Source organism: Podarcis gaigeae, assembly GCF_964106915.1.
Source record: "Podarcis gaigeae genome assembly, chromosome: 9".
Lineage (NCBI taxonomy): Eukaryota > Metazoa > Chordata > Lepidosauria > Squamata > Lacertidae > Podarcis > Podarcis gaigeae.
The window spans coordinates 11,437,786-11,456,700 of record NC_139685.1 but is presented as its reverse complement, the minus strand read 5'-3'; the positions used below and the strand labels follow the sequence as shown (position 1 = coordinate 11,456,700).

General features: G+C 42.9%; 1 protein-coding gene and 1 long non-coding RNA gene across 8 annotated transcripts in view; one reads left to right on the top strand and one right to left on the bottom strand.

The window, feature by feature from the left end:
• The window catches only part of LOC310852192, a 405,418-nt gene that overhangs the window by 240,190 nt on the left and 146,313 nt on the right, over positions 1-18,915 (top strand). The window lies entirely within an intron of this gene.
• Positions 1-18,915, bottom strand: part of LOC310852117 (cytosolic beta-glucosidase-like) — a 107,836-nt gene that overhangs the window by 14,490 nt on the left and 74,431 nt on the right. For all 7 annotated transcript variants that reach the window (XR_014567987.1, XR_014567988.1, XR_014567989.1 and 4 more), the window contains exon 5: positions 16,472-16,595. Coding sequence is in view for 4 of the 7 variants with exons in the window: in XM_083755019.1 (XP_083611145.1) it covers positions 16,472-16,595 (124 nt within the window). In the remaining 3 variants the exon portion in view is untranslated. The remainder of the gene's footprint in view (positions 1-16,471; positions 16,596-18,915) is intronic.

The window sequence follows — 18,915 nt, the reverse complement described above, 5'->3', positions numbered from 1 at the left end:
CCGGGCTGTGCATGGGATGTGAAAAGATCATCAAATGCTATCACTATTTCAGTGCCACTATCCTAAGACCTCTGAACTAAACACAAAAGAAAGGTTTCTCTAACCTCTAAATTTCTCATTACAGGCATTCCCAGTGCATATAGCTGAAGACAAACACACGAGAAACGTAAGTAGGATTATCTTATTTGCAAAGCTGGAAAGATGAAGGCATAAAACAGAATTCTCTGCCGTTTGTCCTGAAGAGTTTAGAGGAGAAGCCTTTTTCCTTCCTGCTGAATTTTCAAATCAAGCCTGCTCTTCCAACTGATATACTAGTCACTGGGAATGACAAAGGAAAGTAGCGCTGTTGTGCTCAGGTCCTGCTCAAGGGCTTCCCATATGCATCTGGTTAGCCACTTATGAGTACAGGATTCCACACTAGATTGGCCTTAACGTTTGATTCCACAAGTCTCTTTCCGCGTACTTAAAAGTCTTGTCCTCCTCTCTTCAGAACATCAACGAGAAACCAATTTTTGGAACAGATGTATATATTCATCGCATCGGATTTGAATTTCCAACTGAGGAAATATTTGGCTCACACGAAACATTTTCATCCTCGGTAATCTAACGAAGTACAATGGAACTACGAGACAGATTTGTTCTTTGAACTCAGCTAGCACTGATCTTCTGCCGCTGCAAAAAAATCTGGCGATTAACCGAATTCTGCAAGACTAGCAGTCTCTGTTCACTACCTAGTGTGGTAAATGACTTCCACACCCCAGGAGGGACAGATAGGGCATTTGGGGCCTGGGACTAAGGTTATTAGTGATATAGCAGCAGCAGCAGCCACCACATCACAGCCCTCTCTTTCTGAAAAGCACTTAGATTTGCAGATGCTCCAAAAATGCAGTGGCAAAAACAAACAGCCAACAACTGTGTATTATTCTATTCCTATATCTCTGCTATCTCCTGATAAAGAATTTCTTTTGAATTAGATCAAAGCCAGACTTTGCTGCATGCACAATTGTGATGTCATGCTAGGTTGTTTTTTGGGGTGTGTGTTTTTTCTTTAGGGGAGCGGCATTAATAAACAACAATACATTTATAAATGCAGGACACATTAATAAAACTGAAGTTCTGGAAAAGCTTTTTGTTTAAATAAAAGACATTTTTCATATCATGTTAATCTTCCTTTTGTATTACAAGCTAGCAACAGGTGCACATCCAGAGCTTATTTAAGATCAATAGATTAGAGATGAAAGAATTAAAGTAGACTTTTCTCTGACTAAGAGAGAATATGAAATGGATACAGCAAAACACTGCCACCTCCAGTTACAGAGAATGCACCGTCTAAAGCCCATACAACATAGATACACTGCACACTCCTGAAAGATGAATACATATAAAGCACAGGAAAGCAAGGTGTCCAAGGGTAATTGAATGGCAGCAAGGTCCCAGGGAACTTCTTTGATCACAGGTTGATTATTTTCTCTGCTTCATTTAATTCTCACAACCAAAAAATTGTGGTTAATTCTAACTTAAGGTTGAGAATGTAAAGAGATCCCTTGGAATACAGTGTGGCTCATACCACTGCACTGAAGCCAGGGAGGCAGGGTTCAAAATCCCTGCTCAGTCCTGAATATCACTGAATGGCCTTGGGCAGATTACTTTGCCTCCCAACCTGACCAACTTTACAGGGTTGTGGGGAGGATAAAATGGAACCGCCCTTATAGATCTGGGATCTTTTGAGAAAAGTGGGATACAAATGTGGCAAATGGATGCTGAGATGCTGAATTTTGCAAGGCTTCCCAGATAAGGTAAAGGTAAAGGACCCCTGGATGGTTAAGTCCAGTCAAAGGCAACTATGGGGTAGTGGCGCTCATCTCGCTTTTCAGGCTGAAGGAACTGGTGTTTGTCCACAGACAGCTTTCCTAGTCATGTGGCCAGCAGGACTAAACCACTTCTAGCGCAACAGGACACTGTGATGGAAACCAGAGCACACAGAAATGCCGTTTACCTTCCTGCTGCAGAGGTACCTATTTATCTACTTGCACTGGTGTGCTTTCGAACTGCTAGGTGGGCAGAAGCTGGGGCAGAGTAACGGGAACTCACTCAGTCACGGGATTCAAACATTCAGCTTACTGATCGGCAAGCCCAAGAGGCTCAGTGGTTTAGACCACAGTGGCACCCGCGTCCCATATGCTTCTCAGATAAGGTTGCCCAAGTTGGCATCCGTGGGAATACTTTCAAATAGTATACTATATGCCGGGGTCACCAACACATTGCCTGAGAGTGCAGGCCAGCTAGTGGAGGCCAGCTCTGGCACCCACAGGGTCTCCTTCCTCTGTTGAAATTAGGATTGAGGGAAATATTCTTTCAAAGCCAACAGAATGGGCTGTGGTGCATGTTAAGTGTCCACAACAGTTCCTCTGGTTTGCAAATATAATTATTATTATTATCATTTATTATTATTTATACCCCACCCATCTGGCTGAGTTTCCCCAGCCACTCTGGGCGGCTTCCAACAGACTATTAAAATACACTAGTCTATTAAACATTAAAAGCTTCCCTAAACAGGGCTGCCTTCAGATGTCTTCTAAAAGTCTGGTAGTTTTTTTCTCTTTGACATCTGGTGGGAGAGCGTTCCACAGGGCGGGTGCCACTATCGAGAAGGCCCTCTGCCTGGTTCCCTGTAACTTGGCTTCTCCCAGTGAGGGAAACCACAAGAAGGTCCTCAGCCCTGGACCTCAGTGTCCGGGCAGAACGATGGAGGTGGAGACATTCCTTCAAGTATACTGGGCCGAGGCCGTTTAGGGCTTTAAAGGTCAGCACCAACACTTTGAATTGTGCTTGGAAACGCACTGGAAGCCAGGGTAGATCCTTTAGGACTGGTGTTTGTGGTCTCAGCGGCTGCTCCTAGTCACCAGTCTAGCTGCCGCATTCTGGATTAGTTGTAGTTTCCGGGTCACCTTCAAAGGTAAGCCCCATATAGAGCACATTGCAGTAGTCCAAGCAATTGATAACTAATATACTCACAGCCTGCCCACCCCCCCAAGTTGGCAACCTCTTCTATATGCTAACTCCTAGAATGAACCTCAGAATAAAATTATCTATTTTAAAACAATTGTCAGTGAATCAGTTTGATCTCTGGCACTCAGTTAAGCTACTCATGTCACTACTGGGTGTCTCTCAGATGAGAATGCTGCTTTGAGTGGGCCTGGGAAAACCTGAGAGAGAGAAGAGATCCCAGAAGACTTTAGGGGTGCCAAAAACATCAATCTTTTTTTAAAAAGGTGATAGAATGGATTGTGGAAATTGTCAAGGTATCTCTTTATTAGCTGCAGCTGGCAAAATTCTTGCCTGGATCTTAGCATCCCGTCTCCTAACTATATCCAAGGACAGCCTTCCTGAATCCCAAAATGGTTTTTGACCTTCTAGGGGGACAATGGATATGATTTTTGCTGCTCAACAGCTTCAAGAAAAATGCAGAGAGCAAAATCAACCCCTGTATATGGTGTTTATTGACCTAACTAAGGCCTTCGACACTGTCAATCATAATGCCCTATGGACTGTCTTTATGTAAATCAGCTGCCCAGATAAATATGTGAACATCCTTCAGCTCCTCCACAATAACATGACGGCAACAATCATGGACAATAATGGCTCTTAAAGTGAACCATTCACGGTGGGATTGGGCGCTAAACAGGGATGTGCTATCTCCCCAATTCTCTTTATTATCTTCATCGCCATGATCCTACATATTGTCGAAAGGAAACTCCCCACCAAGGTAGCACTCATATATCAAACAGATGGAAAGCTCTTTAATCTGAGTAGGCTGAAAGCAAAGAGTAAGTTTCCGTAACTTCTGTCATAGAACTTCAGTATGCTGATGACAATGTAGTGTGTGCACACTCAGAGGGCGACCTTCAAACCATGCTAAATATCTTCGCAGAAGCTTACAGAAAACTTGGCCTATCACTCAATATCCAAAAAACGAAAGGGCCACACCAACAAGCACAAAATAACCCCTCTGCAATGCCACAAATCCAACTCAATGGTGTAACGTTGGAAAATGTTGATCATTTTTCCTACCTGGGCAGTTATCTTTCCACAAGGGTCAACATCGATGCTGAAATTCAGCATTGCCTGAGCTCTGCCAGAGCAGCTTGCCCTCAATTGAAGCGCAGGGTATTTGAGGATCGGGACATTTGCAGGGAAACCAAAATGCTTGTTCACAAAGCCATTGTAATACCAACCATATTGTACGCTTGTGAAACATGGACCACTTATAAACGCCATCTCCAACTCTTTGAAAGATTCCATCAAGGTCTCTCTCAAAAAATTTACACATTGCTTGGGAAGACAGGCAAACGGTCACCAGTATCAAAGCAATGATTCTTCAGCATCAACCTTATTCTACTGATCATGTTGTTCGGATGCCTGATTATTGTCTTCCAAAGCAACTACTCTATTCCCAACTCAAGAATGGGAAGCGAAATACTGGTGGACAACAGAAAAGGTAAAGGAGGAAAAATAAGCCCCCAAAAGCCCGAAGACTGAGCATGCTTAGTGACCTCTAACAGCCATGGAACATTGAGTGTCATCTGGAGAAGAAAAAAGTCATCTCAAACTCTGAACACTACTGTTAGGGGTGAAAGGATATATTGTCTATGAACATCTCAGAAGCTTGCCCTCAACACGACTTCTCCAATATTTCTGCTCCAGTTTTAAATTTCTCACTCATAATATATTTCCCACTCAAAATAAAAAACAAAGCAAAAATGTGAAGGCTGTCATTAGCTCTTTGATGCTCACAGCTAATTTTATATTTTGCATATACAAGCTAACAACCAGGGATGCATAAATTGGGAGTCGACCATAAAATCACCATAAAAATGATCTTTAAACTCCTCACTTTTACAATATAAAATAGTGCAATGACAAAAAAAGTTTCTCCCAGCAGGGGATAATCAGAAGGAACCATATTTAATTGTAACATTGTTGTTGAGAAATTATATGAAGCAGTAAAGTCTCTTTTCATGCGCAGATACGAAAAATTAAATTACCCTTTGGGTTGAAAATCCACAGGCCTTTTTAATTTCTCTCTAAAAGATAAGTGCTTTGGAGAACTCACTGAAAACTCTGGGATTTCTTTGGTTACAAGTACCGACTCTAATCAGAATACAAACATGCCTGCTGTTCAGAATACATAGTTCTCTCCCAGAACCTTCACCAACCAGAACTCTGTACTATTTTAGGCCCAGGGACACATCACACAAGTTCCTTCACATTTTGCTGTAGGGGACAAATGTCTGCACTTCCAGCTCTCCCGCTCTCTAAAGAGTTTTATTTTTTAAGGCTTCAAAATAGGTCAGTAGGTGAAGACTTTGAAAATGAGCAAGGAGTTGTTCCTTTTCTTTATACTGCTCTGTTCGACTAAAAATTCAATTAAATGCAACATTATTTTTTTTAAAAAAAAATTCACTTTATGGTTTAGTAGCCAGGATATTGCACTGTGTTGCAGGATGGTGTTAATGATAAGCCAAGACTATCAACAAGGCAAATAAAAGAACACCAACACACACAAACACTTCTGTCTTCTGTCCACACTCTTCTGCCCACATGGCTTACTAACTGTAAAGCCAGGGTTTAGGGAAGTGTTGATTGTGAACTAAACTGACTGGTGTTCCTGCAGAAATTGAATCACCTGGCAGGTAAATAAGTGTCTTTTAGCCTGTAACTGTAGACTAGCATGTTAGTACAGTGGTACCTTGGTTCTCAAACTTAATCAGTTCCAGAAGTCCGTTCCAAAACCAAAGCGTTCCAAAACCAAGGCGTGTTTTCCCATAGAAAATAATGCAAAACGGATCAATCCGTTCCAGACTTTTAAAAGCAACCCCTAAAACAGGAATTCAGCATGAATTTTACTATCCAACGAGACCATTGATCCATAAATTGAAAGCAATAAACAATGTACTGCAGTCACACAATCAATCGATCACTAGCTGAACTCGGTTCCACACAGTCACAAAAACAAAACAAAAAGAGCCTCAAAAACAAAAACGCAAAATAAATAGCAAAAACAGACAGACATCAGCGTAACACTCAAAACGGAAGTGTGGCACTCAAATCGTCAGTGTGACACTCAAAACGGAAGTGTGTTCGGCTTCCGAAAAAAGTTCACAAACCGAAACACTTCCGGGTTCGCAGCGTTCAGGTTCCAAGTTGTTCAAGTACCAAGGCATTTGAGAACCAAGGTATCACTGTACTAGCATTTAAAGCCCAGGTACCTAAAAGAGCATCTTTCCCAGTACCAACCATCTTGGACTCTACGACTGTCAGATGAGGTCTTGTTGGTGGTGCTACCAGTTGGCACTTACTTGTTACAGGGTCTTTTCAGTAGTGGCTCCCCAGTTGTCAAATGACCTCATAGTGAGGTGCACCCATCTCCACCCTTTGCCAAATGTCAGTGGGAATTTGGAAACATTTCTGTTTGGTGGTTGTTCCTGGCAACCCCATCCCTGGTGGATGTTTTTAACTGTAATTGCTTTTATAATGTTTTATCTGTTTGAGAATGTTTTCGCTTTGTTTTTGTTTTTCCTTTTAAATTGTGTATCCGTTTGCCACCTTGAGCTCCTTGGAAGGGCAGGGTATAAACTCAGTAAACAAAATAAATAATCATGTCAACAAGGAGAAGGCTGTGTTCAGGAAGGTTTCTGGTTTTATATTCAGAATCAAAAGAATAACCAAGTTTTAATTGGTCAGTTGGTACTTCATCTTATTGGCCACCATTATAGGTCAGTAAGAGCACAGAATCTCACCCAAATGGTTGTTGGTTATGTGGAGAGGCCTGCCTGGTGTAAATAAAAGCCCAGGGTCACTACTGGTTGGAGAGAGTCATGTAACAGAATGGCTAAGGACTTGGAAATAATCTCTAGGGAGATTTGGGGAAACCTGAAAGCAGCCAGGAGCAGCAACAGAGTTTATCATCCAAAGGGAAGCTGAAGATCTACCCCATAAACTTTTGCTAAGAAGAGAGCAAGGCTCTGAGGCAGCCTTCAAGAAAGGGCTGTTACCAAGTAATGGTAATGTGAGGAAACAGTTGTTGTTGGACCAGGCTGAAGACTGTGGGTGCAATCCTGAAAAGCCAGAAAGACTCCGCTCTGGAAATGAAGACTGTACATAAAAGTCATTAGCATGTAAAGGTAAAGGGACCCCTGACCATTAGGTCCAGTCGTGGCCGACTCTGGGGTTGCGGCGCTCATCTCGCTTTACTGGCCGAGGGAGCTGGCATACAGCTTCTGGGTCATGTGGCCAGCATGACTAAGCTGCTTCTGGAAAACCAGAGCAGCGCATGAAAACGCCGTTTACCTTCCCGCCAGAGTGGTACCTATTTATCTACTTGCACTTTGACGTGCTTTCAAACTGCTAGGTTGGCAGGAGCAGGGACCGAGCAACGGGAGCTCACCCCGTCACGGGGATTCGAACTGCCGACCTTCTGATCGGCAAATCCTAGGCTCTATGGTTTAACCCACAGCGCCATCCACATCCTTATTGGCATGTAAGGAGTGTTAATTGTAGAAGGAAAGTCATTGGGGAACTGGTTAGGACATGGTTGGGGACTGAAACTGTAGTCTCACACAGCTACCGTCTAAAAAGGAACGGTAAGCTGATTGCTTATGCAGTTACTGGTTAAAGCAGTGTTTCCCAAACTTGGGTCTCCAGCTGTTTTCGGACAACAAATCCCAACATCCCTAGCTAGCAGGATGAGTGGTCAGGTATGGTGGCCATTGCAGTTCAAAAACAGCTAGAGACTCAAGTTTGGGAAAGCCTGCACCGTAACTGAGTAAAGCTAAAATCCTTTAAACGAACATTACAGCATGTTAAGAATAAGCTACAATAAATTTATAGGTGCCTTGCTTCTAACTTTAAACCTAGTACTCTGGTCTGTTTTGTTCCACAGCATCCATACCTACTGAATGGTTAGTTGATACAGGAAAGGATGAAGGTTTTATTAAGCGTGTTCTCACTAATAGAGAGCACGTGTTGCACTGGGGTCGAGCAGGCCACCCCACGGTTGCTGGGCTGATCTGTTTGGATGGCCACAGGCTGTGATTGGGCACTTGTGTTTCTAGGGAGATTTTGATGTTGCCAATTTGTGGGTTGGGCTCAAAGGTTTTAAATACTGGGCATGCAGCTTTGAGCTTCCTCTTTTGCTGCGTGCATTGGATCACCCGCACACCCTCCCTGAAATGGGGATTTTGCGCTTGACCTTGCTATGCCTGTCATGGGGTCGCCTGCTTCTGGGGCAGGGGCCTGGTAGGAATTTTGTCCATTTGGCTGATTGGCTGGAGCCATTTGGTTTTTGCCTACTGCGTAGCAAATCGTCACAACTTGTAAGATTTGTGGTTAGGCATTGGTTAAAAAATTGGTTGGTGGAGGGGTAAGTGCCTACCCCTCCAATGTTGGTGTGGCAAGGGAATTCCATTAAAGGGATCCAGGAGTTTGCCATGCTTTCATCCAAGTCCCTGGCATTGGGCTTGCCTCTGGGAGCATGCGGGGAGAGGTGGGGGTCTGGTGCCCAGCTTCATTTCTCCCTGATATTGTTTTCCCTGACTGGCTTCCGCTGGAATCCGGAAGTCATTTCTGTCCCTGGGGCAAGGACAGATAGTCGCAACCAATGCCTAAGCAATCACTCGCAGTTATGTATTTAAATAAAGTTGTGGCCAAAATTATGCCAAAAACCTTAAACAAAAAGTATGTGTGATGTGTGAGTTATTGGGGTGGCTTGGGGACCTCAATACGCAACATGGTGGCAATGGAGAGAAAGTGAGAGGGGGCATGCAATAGTGAAAAGGTTGTGGTCTTTTTAACAGCTCAGCAGAAAAAATTTTAATAAATACCAGTCTTCACAGCATAGCTGATGGGGAAAACACATCTAGGTCATCAAGGCCAAGCAGTGGGTTCATAGGTTTCAGACCAGATTCTATTTGTGTTCTGTATCTTTTAAAACTTGTAATATATATTGGAGATTTTTATTATAAGGGAGCCTATTTTTTTAAAAAAATCAGCATAATTCAAAACAGATTTTCTTTTTTCCCCTTTTTAAAAAAAGAACACTAGGAGTCAGATCAAATTAATTTGGCCCACGAGCTACTTGACTACCTGTGCTCTGTATACCTGGCCAACACAATATCTCTATGTGCAATAGCAGTGGCTTCACAATTGTATCATGTTTGCAAGCTCGAATCCTCCACTGTAACCCTGCAAAGTTATTTGCATTTAATATTAATAGGACTTCATAACACATAATGCATTGTGTGCATTTTATCCAGTCACTTCTAATGCTCTGTTCTATTGATCAATATTTTTGTTTCCATTTTACCCTGACATTGTAAAGGCAAATACACAGAAGTGCAGCGCCAGTGCTTCATTTTGACATTGTAATATTCTTTCCGTACACTTGCATTTTCATTATCTGGAGACCATTGGAATGACAAGGCGTCCCCTTACAGGAACTGACAAAACTGCCTTAACTCAAAGCTGTAATGAAAAGGAATGACGGCAGGAGAAGGCTAGCAATTTATCAGCCAAAACAACCAATTCAGAACACAGATTTCTCCCCCAAAAAGTATGCTATTCACTTGCACTTCCATTCTCCCCATCCCTGCAGAAGAAAGTAATTAAAATTTCACTCATAGCCCAGATAGCCCTGCTCAGGGAGAGCGGCTGGCTGTGCCATAGCTCAGTGGTAAATACATAAGAAAGAACAGCCTGGCTTGATCAGATCAAGGGCTCATCTAGTCTTGCTTGTGGGAGGGGGGGCAGTATCTGCAGGATGCTTTGGGAAAATCCAGAGATAGGATATGAAAAAAAGCTCTTCCTCCCCTCCTGTTTCTATAGGAAGTAGCATCCAGGTCTACACGGTACCATTTTTCTAGAAAAAGAGGTGTTGGAACTCACCACTAACACCTCCCTTCTCCTCTTATCATGGCAACGGTGCCCACATGAGAGGTGCCAGAACTGAGTTTTTGTGAGTTCTGGCTAGGGGAAAAAAGCCCTGCCTCTGAACATGGAGGATAAACTTAGTTGTTGTGCATAATTACTGTCAAAAAATCCCTCCCCCTTTAAAAGGAAGTAGTTCATTGAGACGTGTGGAATGCAGTTTTTCAATGTTAGCACTGAAATGTCAGCTGATGGGCTCCTATAGATTACAAGGTAAATACTGTCAGGAGTTTGGCCTACACTTGAGTAGGACCCTGGCAGAGACATATGCCCGACTGGCATGTTCTCTCCCTCCTGGTGTTCAAAAGCTTTCTTCTGCCTGAACATCACAGCGACCGATGCCAACAGACATTGGCACACTTAGGGATCCGCAGAGTTGTCACAGCTCATGTGTGACAGACCTCAGCAACTCAGCATTTTGGCTAATCTACTTTATTTACATATAAACACACACGGGGCACTGCGACATAGCTCCCTCTCTCTCTAGCATCAGACAGCAAAGAGGAAAAAGAACAAAGGACAATAGTCCCACTTCACGGAACACAGTAACACAAACATCCTGTCTCTGTCACTTCCCACTCTGTGGAGTCAAAACATATACCGTCATGTAAATGACAAAAATCCCATGACTGCAATCATGGAGCAGGAATTCTAACAGATACAACCAACCTGATAGCACAGATTAGATTGTTCCTCTGAATTTGCCTCTACTATTTTCATTGAAGTCTTCAGATAACTACGATGGCACCTTGCCAGGGGTGAGTTGTCATTCAGAGCCTAGAGCTGTCCATTAGAAAGCTTCTCGGTAGTCGTGGACTGCTGTGCCAGCTGAGGCATGTTCCTAGGCTGGCAGGTAAGTTTTGTTAGGGGGGAAACTGACAAAAACAGATATTGAAACCTTGGAATGTACCTCTTACGGACTTGAGTCATGAAGAGGAGGAGGCATGTCATCTGTTCCCCTCTTAAATTGATTCTTCACCATTGGAGGGGAGGAAAATCAATGGCTCTGTCTTTATGCAGCTTGATTTTGATATTATCCCCACAGAAACCAATGCTGAGCATCTTAACTTCTAGACAGTAACAGAAAACCCTACAGTTGTTGAAACTTTTACACATCGAAAGCTAAATAAGAGGCTTTTGTTCCAGGGACAGTATTTCAGATTTCAATGAGCTGGGAGACCAGCCAAGTCTAAAGGGGCTACTAGTGGATGCTCAAGATTAATTTACAAAGAAGAAGAAGAAGAAGAAGAAGAAGAAGAAGAAGAAGAAGAAGAAGAAGAAGAAGAAGAAGAAGAAGAAGAAGAATTTATTATTTATATCCCACCCATCTGGCTGGGTTTCCCCAGCCACTCTGGGCAGCTTCCAAAAAAGATTAAAAATACATTAAAATATCAGTCATTAAAAACTTCTCTAAACAGGACTGTCTTCAGATGTCTTCTAAACATCAGATACCGGTAGTTGTTTATTTCCTTAACATCTGATGGGAGGGCATTCCACAGGGCGGGCGCCACTACCGAGAAGGCCCTCTGCCTGGTTCCTCATAACTTGGCTTCCCTCAGGAAGGGAACCACATAAGGCCCTCAGCGCAGGATCTCAGAAGAAGGAGGAGGAGGAGGAGGATTGCTATTTATGAACATTTGGCCATGGAGATTTTGAATAATGATAATAGTCATATCAGCACATATCAATGAGTTACAGTTGTGAGAGTTATCCTCTTCACCAACCTTTTAAGGCAAAGGGATCTATGCATTTGGGATACATATCGAGCACACAGGTCTATACAGTGGTACCTCTGGTTGTGAACGGGATCCATTCCAGAGGCCCGTTCGCAACATGAAAAGAGCACAACCCGCAGTGGCGCACCTGCGCATGTGCGGGTTGCGTTTTGACGCTTCTGCACATGTGCATGATGTCATTTTGCACTTCTGCGCATACGTGAGCGGCGAAACCCGGAAGTAACCCTTTCTGGTACTTCCGGGTCGCCGCCGGATGAAACCTGAAAGAACATAACATGAAGCAAACATAACATGAGGTATGACTGTACTTCTCTATTACAATAGTCACAAGACCAAACTAGATGATGTGTTCATTGTGGGAATGCAATTAATACACACTTTTTTATATATAAATAGTAGCTGTGGGAGAGCCTGAGAAGCATCAGGATCACGACAGGGGTGAGAAGGGCGATTTTAACCTTTTCTCTTTTGTGCCCCTCCCCACAAATTGCACTACATTCATCAGCAGGGAAGCCTCGGTTGGAGCCAGGAGTAAGCAGCAACTTCTGAGGGAGACTTGGGGCAACTTTTCACATTATAATTTCAATCCAAAGAACTACTAGTTCTGCTAATGCCATAGGGATTTACCAGCCCCTCAAGAACTGCCTCCCCCAACTTGTTCGAAGTCCCCCCCCCATCTAAATTTATATTTTGAATGTACACTGAAATTTTAAACCCATACCTAGAATGAATACAGTAATTTGCATATGGTTACACTTTCATAGTTTCTCCACTCGTAAACTGCAGTTTTCTTCTGAGCATAAACGTGGTGGGTCTTGTGCTGAAACAGCTCTCATATTTCAAAGAAAACATAATATCCCATAAGGCCTCTCTATTTTGCAATCCCTCAGTTTTGTTGTTAATCAAGGCTCCAGGAAGACCTGCCTCTCCACTCCATGAATCATCAACCCACCCAATGTAGTTTGGAAAGATGTAGACAGCCATCTTCAAATATCTCAAGGGCTGTCACATGGAAGAGGGAACAAACTTGTTTTCTCCTGCTCTCGGGGGTTGGACTCAAACCAATAATAATAATAATAATAATAATAATAATAATAATAATAATAATAATTTATTGTTTATACCCCACGCATCTGGCTAAGTTTCCCCAGTCACTCTGGGCAGTTCCCAATCAAGTGCTAAAAACATTAACGTCAAATATTAAAAACTTCCCTGAACAGGGCTGCCTTCAGATGTCTTTTAAAGATAGGATAGCTGCTTATTTCCTTCACATCTGAAAGGAGGGTGTTCCACAGGGAGGGTGTACCACTACCGAGAAGGCCCTCTGTCTGGTTCCCTGTAACCTCACTTCTCACAATGAGGGAACCACCAGAAGGCCCTTGGCGCTGGATCTCAGTGTCCGGGCTGAACGATGGGGGTGGAGACGCTCCTTCAGGTATACAAGACCAAGGCCATTTAGGGCTTTAAAGGTCAGCAACCAACACTTTGAATTGTGCTCGGAAACGTACTGGGAGCCAATGCAGATCTCTCAGAACCGGTGTTATGTGGTCCCGGCGGCTACTCCCAGTCACCAGTCTAGCTGCCGCATTCTGGATTAATTGCAGCTTCCGGGTCACCTTCAAAGGTAGCCCCACGTAGAGCGCGTTGCAGTAGTCCAAGCGGGAGATAACTAGAGCATACACCACCGGCAAGACAGTTCGCGGGCAGGTAGGGTCTTAGCCTGCGTACCAAGTGGAGCTGGTAGACAGCTGCCCTGGACACAGAATTAACCTGCGCCTCCATGGACAGCTGTGAGTCCAAAATGACTCCTAGGCTGTGCACCTGGTCCTTCAGGGGCACAGTTACCCCATTCAGGACCAGGGAATCCCACACACCCACCCGCCCCTTGTCCCCCCAAAACAGTACTTCTGTCTTGTCAGGATTCAAACTCAATCTGTTAGCCACCATCCATCCTCCAACCGCCTCCAGGTTTGAGAAAACATCAAACATCAAAAACTTCCCTAAACAGGGCTGCCTTCAGATGTCTTGTAAAAGTCAGATAGTTGTTTATTTCCTTGATATCTGATGGAGGGGTGTTCCACAGGGCAGGTGCCACTGCCAAGAAGGCCCTCTGCCTGGTTCTCTGTAACCTCACTTCTCGCAGTGAGGAAACTGCCAGAAGACCCTCAGAGCTAGACCTCAGTGTCCTGGCTGATCAATGGGGGTGGAGACGCTCCTTCAGGCATACTGGGCCAAGGCCGTTTAGGGCAGGCATAGGCAAACTCGGCCCTCCATATGTTGTCGGACTCCCATCACCCCTAGCTAAAGGACTCCCATCACCTAAAGGACCAGTGATCAGGGTTGATGGGAGTTGTAGTCCCAAAACATCTGAAGGGCCAAGTTTGCCTATGCCTGGTTTAGGGCTTTAAAGGTCAGCACCAACACTTGGAATTGTGCTTGGAAATGTACTGGTTTCAGTTACAAGAAAGGAGATTTCGACTAAACATAACTTTCCGATAGTATGAGCTGTTTGGCTGTGGAAGAGTCTCCCTTGAGAGGTTGTGGACTCTCATTTCTTGGAGATTTTTAAGCAGAGGTTGGATGGCTATTTCTCATGGATGCTTGAATTGAGATTCCTGCATTGCAGGGGGTTAGACTGGATGATCCTTGGGGTCCCTTCTAACTCTACAATTCTATGATTTTATGACCAAGTATTATTTGTTTCTTTGATAAGCTCAAGACCAGCATATGGTTCCGACCTATGCATGGTGACATTCTTATTAATTACCTTTTTATCCAGCTCAAGAACATGGTACCCCATTTTATCCTCACAGCAAGCCTTTGAGGCAAGTTAGGGTGAAGAGATAGTAACTAGCCCATATTTTCCCCCCGGAACCGGAAAATATGGTTCTAGAACTGGAATATTAATAGATAATGTGTAAAACGTGCAGGGCTAAGCAAGGAAATAATAAAAGAATCAATTGAATAATTATTAAACTACAACAACACAACAAGATGGAAGAAGTTAAAAAAAAATGGGTGAAGGGGAGTGGGGAAATAGGGGAATTTATAAAAAATTCTAATACAATATTTCTAATTGCATTGCATTTATATATAGCAAAGGGAAGTCTCTAGCAATTAGGTATATTTTAATCTAGTCAACTATGTAATAGGCTTACGTTACAAAACGAATATGGATTTTGAATTTGATGTTTGTAATTCTTTTTCGGTTTTGGAATAAATTTTTTTTAAAAAAGAAAAGCGAGATAGTAACTAGCCCAAGGCCACCCAGTTAACTTCATGGTTGAAGTGGAGATTCCCCAGTCTTTGTTTAAGCACCATGTCAACCAATTCTTGTGTTTCTTCTTTGGACCTCTTTGTGAATGGAAGAGACACAGCTCTCAGGTGGGGCAGAATCAGCAGAAACTTCAATTCTTTGAATGACAGACATTGGGCGCATTTCCCTACTTATCCATGACAAGCCAGCACAGATCACTTTATAAAATCCTGTTGGAAGAACTGGAGTTGAAATGAAATCATCCATAGCGTTTTTTCAAAGTGGGTAGATTTGACATGGTGTGAATATTTGGACACTGTACAATCAACGGGGTATATGTGGAGAGTGTATTAACTTATGGTCTGTGTGTGTGGTTTGGGAGCTGCACGGTCAGGGAAAAAGCAATGCTGCCCAGGGTTGTAAAGACTGCAGAGAGAATAATTGGCTGCACTCTTCCCACCTTGGGTCAAATTTATGCTTCCAGGTGCCATAAGAAAGCTGCAGAGATAGCACAGGATAGTGCGCACCCCAGAAATGATCTCTTTCAGCTTCTGCCTTCTGGAAGAAGGTACAGGGTTATAAAGACTAGGACTAGCTGCCTGAGAAACAGTTTCTACCAAAATGCAATTTTGGTTTTAAACGCATTATAAGGAGTCTGTATGGGAGTATATTGTATTTAAAAATGCGGTATCAGAGTTTTTAGGGGGCTAACCACGTTGGGACAGCAGGCTTGTTGGTTTTTGAATGTCATATGTAGATTTTTCAATTTCGTTGTTCTGTATGGGACAATGACAATAAAGATTATCGTATTGTATTGTATTGTATATTTTTGGACACATGCATCCCAAACTATCTTTTTTATATTTAAAGAACAAGCTATTTTCAGATGAACAAAACAAAATAGACAAACCCAAGCACTGTGCAGACTTTTTGAAAAAGCAGCACAATTATTTTGCAACAGAATTGTCAACCAACCTGTATTTTACTTGTCTGACCAGTAAAACTATATTGTGTTAGGTAAGCATTTCTGGGATCTAAGAGCCAATGGACTCCAAATTTTGCCCTGGCTTTACTCCCGAACTTCCAAATTCTTTCAGATTCTGCCCCAACCCAATAGGACTTTTCCTGTCCTGGCTTTCACTCCTCTATCTTCCTAAGATGACAATATTTCTGAAATTAATCGTTCTCAGCTCTATTTTCCTCTGTCAGGTCATATATCAATTAGCATAGCCTACAATTTTAGCATTATGAACACCAGATTGGGGGGGAAAGTAATTTCCGTTAAATTTTCTCATTTCATTCCACTCTAAGATGGCACAGAAGGACTAAAGCTACTTTCTTTCCTATCTGCTAAACATTTTCTCCTCTAATCACAATGCTTTTGTCTGACGTACATTAGCCTCTAGAATCACTAGTCATTGCTAAATGCAAATAGGCACACAGGAAAATTATATTAAGTTTGCACAATTGATCTTTCATCATCCTTAAATTGTACCTTTTAAAATCTCCAGTAAAGTCAGCCTGAAATACTCCCAGCGTTGAGTGTCATCGAGTGCAGCAGGGTCACTTTGGGAAAACCCATTCTCGGTGATGTAAATTATAGGGTGATTATATGTATCCTAGAACAAGGGAGCAGAAGTTTTATTCAGAACAGATGTTAAGAAAAGCCCATAAAATCAGGTGCATTACCCTCTATCTACTTTAAGCTACAACCCAAAACTAGTTTTCATCAAATTGCACTGACCCTATTAACTTAATTTTCCACAAGCTGACCTTTTATGACTAACAATGGAAAAGCAAAACTGTGCAAATACCCATGAAGACAGAGAAATTACTTATTTTAATGTGAATACTAAAATATCTTTTTCTGCATTAGCATCTGCTATATTGTCACTGCTTTTTAACCCCTCAGTCCTGGCAAGCGATAGCAAATCCCACTGGCAGAAATGATCGGAAGGCGCGGCACACCCCATCCACCCTACTGAATCAAAAAGGCTGTTCCTGTGATGCAGCAATTCAAAGCGAGAACAGTCCACATCCTTGCATATTGCATGGTATACAGGTGCACATAAACAGAACTTGAATAAATTGTATGTGAGATGTAATCCACTGGGAGCAGTCAAATACAACATTCCTTGTTTTGCTAGAGTGGTCATGCAGGGGGTGTTGGTCCAGCCAGTCAAATTTCCCTGTTACACCTGGCTGGAGCAACCTTCCTTTTTGCATGTGACTAGTAGGTGGTAGAGACATCACCTTGGCAACAAAGGTCCGTATAGTAAAAGCTATGGTTTTCCCAGGAGTGATGTATGGAAGTGAAAGCTGGACCATAAAGAAGGCTGATCGCCAAAGAATTGATGCTTTTGAATTATGGTGCTGGAGGAGACTCTTGAGAGTCCCATGGACTGCAAGAAGATCAAACCTATCCATTTTTAAGGAAATCAGCCCTGAGTGCTCACTGGAAGGACAGATTGTGAAGCTGAGGCTCATGGCCACCTCATGAGAAGAGAAGACTCGCTGGAAAAGACCCTGATGTTGGGAAAGACGGAGGACACAAGGAGAAGGGGACGACAGAGGACGAGATGGTTGGACAGTGTTCTCAAAGCTACTAACATGAGTTTGACCAAACTGCGGGAGGCAGTGGAAGACAGGAGTGCCTGGCGTGCTCTGGTCCAGGGGGTCACGAAGAGTCGGACACAACTAAACGACTAAACAACAACAACAAGGTATCCTTGTTTTCAGGCTGAGAGAAAGTGCTGTGAGTTCATGCCAGAGATGAGCGCTGAGCTGAAGACTTGTCCAGATTTGTAACTCAGTCTCTTAACCCCTTTGCTGCATCAGCTCAGAATTCCTAAAGAATGAGTGCAAGGCAAGTGAATCAGTGTTGAAAGTTCTGGTGAGCGTGTTGTCAAATGCATTGCAAAAGCAGGGGTAAATACGCTCATCTCTTGGGGGCGGGGAGGCGGCAGAAATGGCACGCCAAGGCAGTTTTTAATGTTTGTCTGTATGCAATCCAAGGAACTAATAGAATGTCAAGGTATAGATTTCTGCTATCTCTAAGTGGAAAGCAAACAGAAGAACTACCTCAGAGATTTAGATTCCTCTGTGTGGGAATAAGGGATTTTGAATAAAGTGACTTTGCTTCCACTGTCTTAGGAGATGAGCACTGTCTTGTGGAAATAAGTCAGTGAAAGAGGTGTCCTAGAATGCTGTCCAATATTGCCTTCTGATGACAAAATGAAATTCTGCACACAGAAAGGGTTCCAGAATATGAAGTCAGTTTAGAATGGGGTGGGGGCCCAAGTCTGATCCCATCTTCTCTGAACTGTATTTAAGGCAGGCTGCTGCGACTAGAATTTCTAGTGGGGTTGCCTTTATTATGCATTTCTGTTTCAGCCTCCTGGTTTTGATTTAGCTCTGCACTTGTTTTGTATTAAGTCCCAATTATTTCATTATGATATAGAACTTATCCTATTGACTCGCGGATTTCATCTTAATTGAATTTATTGATGTGCTATGTAATGAATTGTTTCCAAATGTTATTTTGATCATCTTAAGGTTTATTATGAACTGCTTTGACACCATTAAAACTTAAAGCGGGAGGCAGGCAACAGCCAGACAGAACCTGAATATTGTCAAGATTAATAACTGTGATGCGTGATTAAAAGGTTGATTTGGGGGTCATATGAACTTTTGCAGATAATGTCCACATGGTCCTTAATGGTTGATCTCTCAAAGCTGGGGTTTGGCAATTTGAGCCAGGTTGCCAGGTATTTCTGACTGCCAGTTCCCTTTCTTTGCCCTAAATTAGGTTGCTTGTGTTGAGATTCCTCCTCCATGTTTGCAGTCATGAGATTGTTAACTATTACAAGACGGTGTATGTTTTCATTCCACAGTGTGGGAAGTGACAGAGACAAGATGTTTTGTACTACTGTGTTCCAA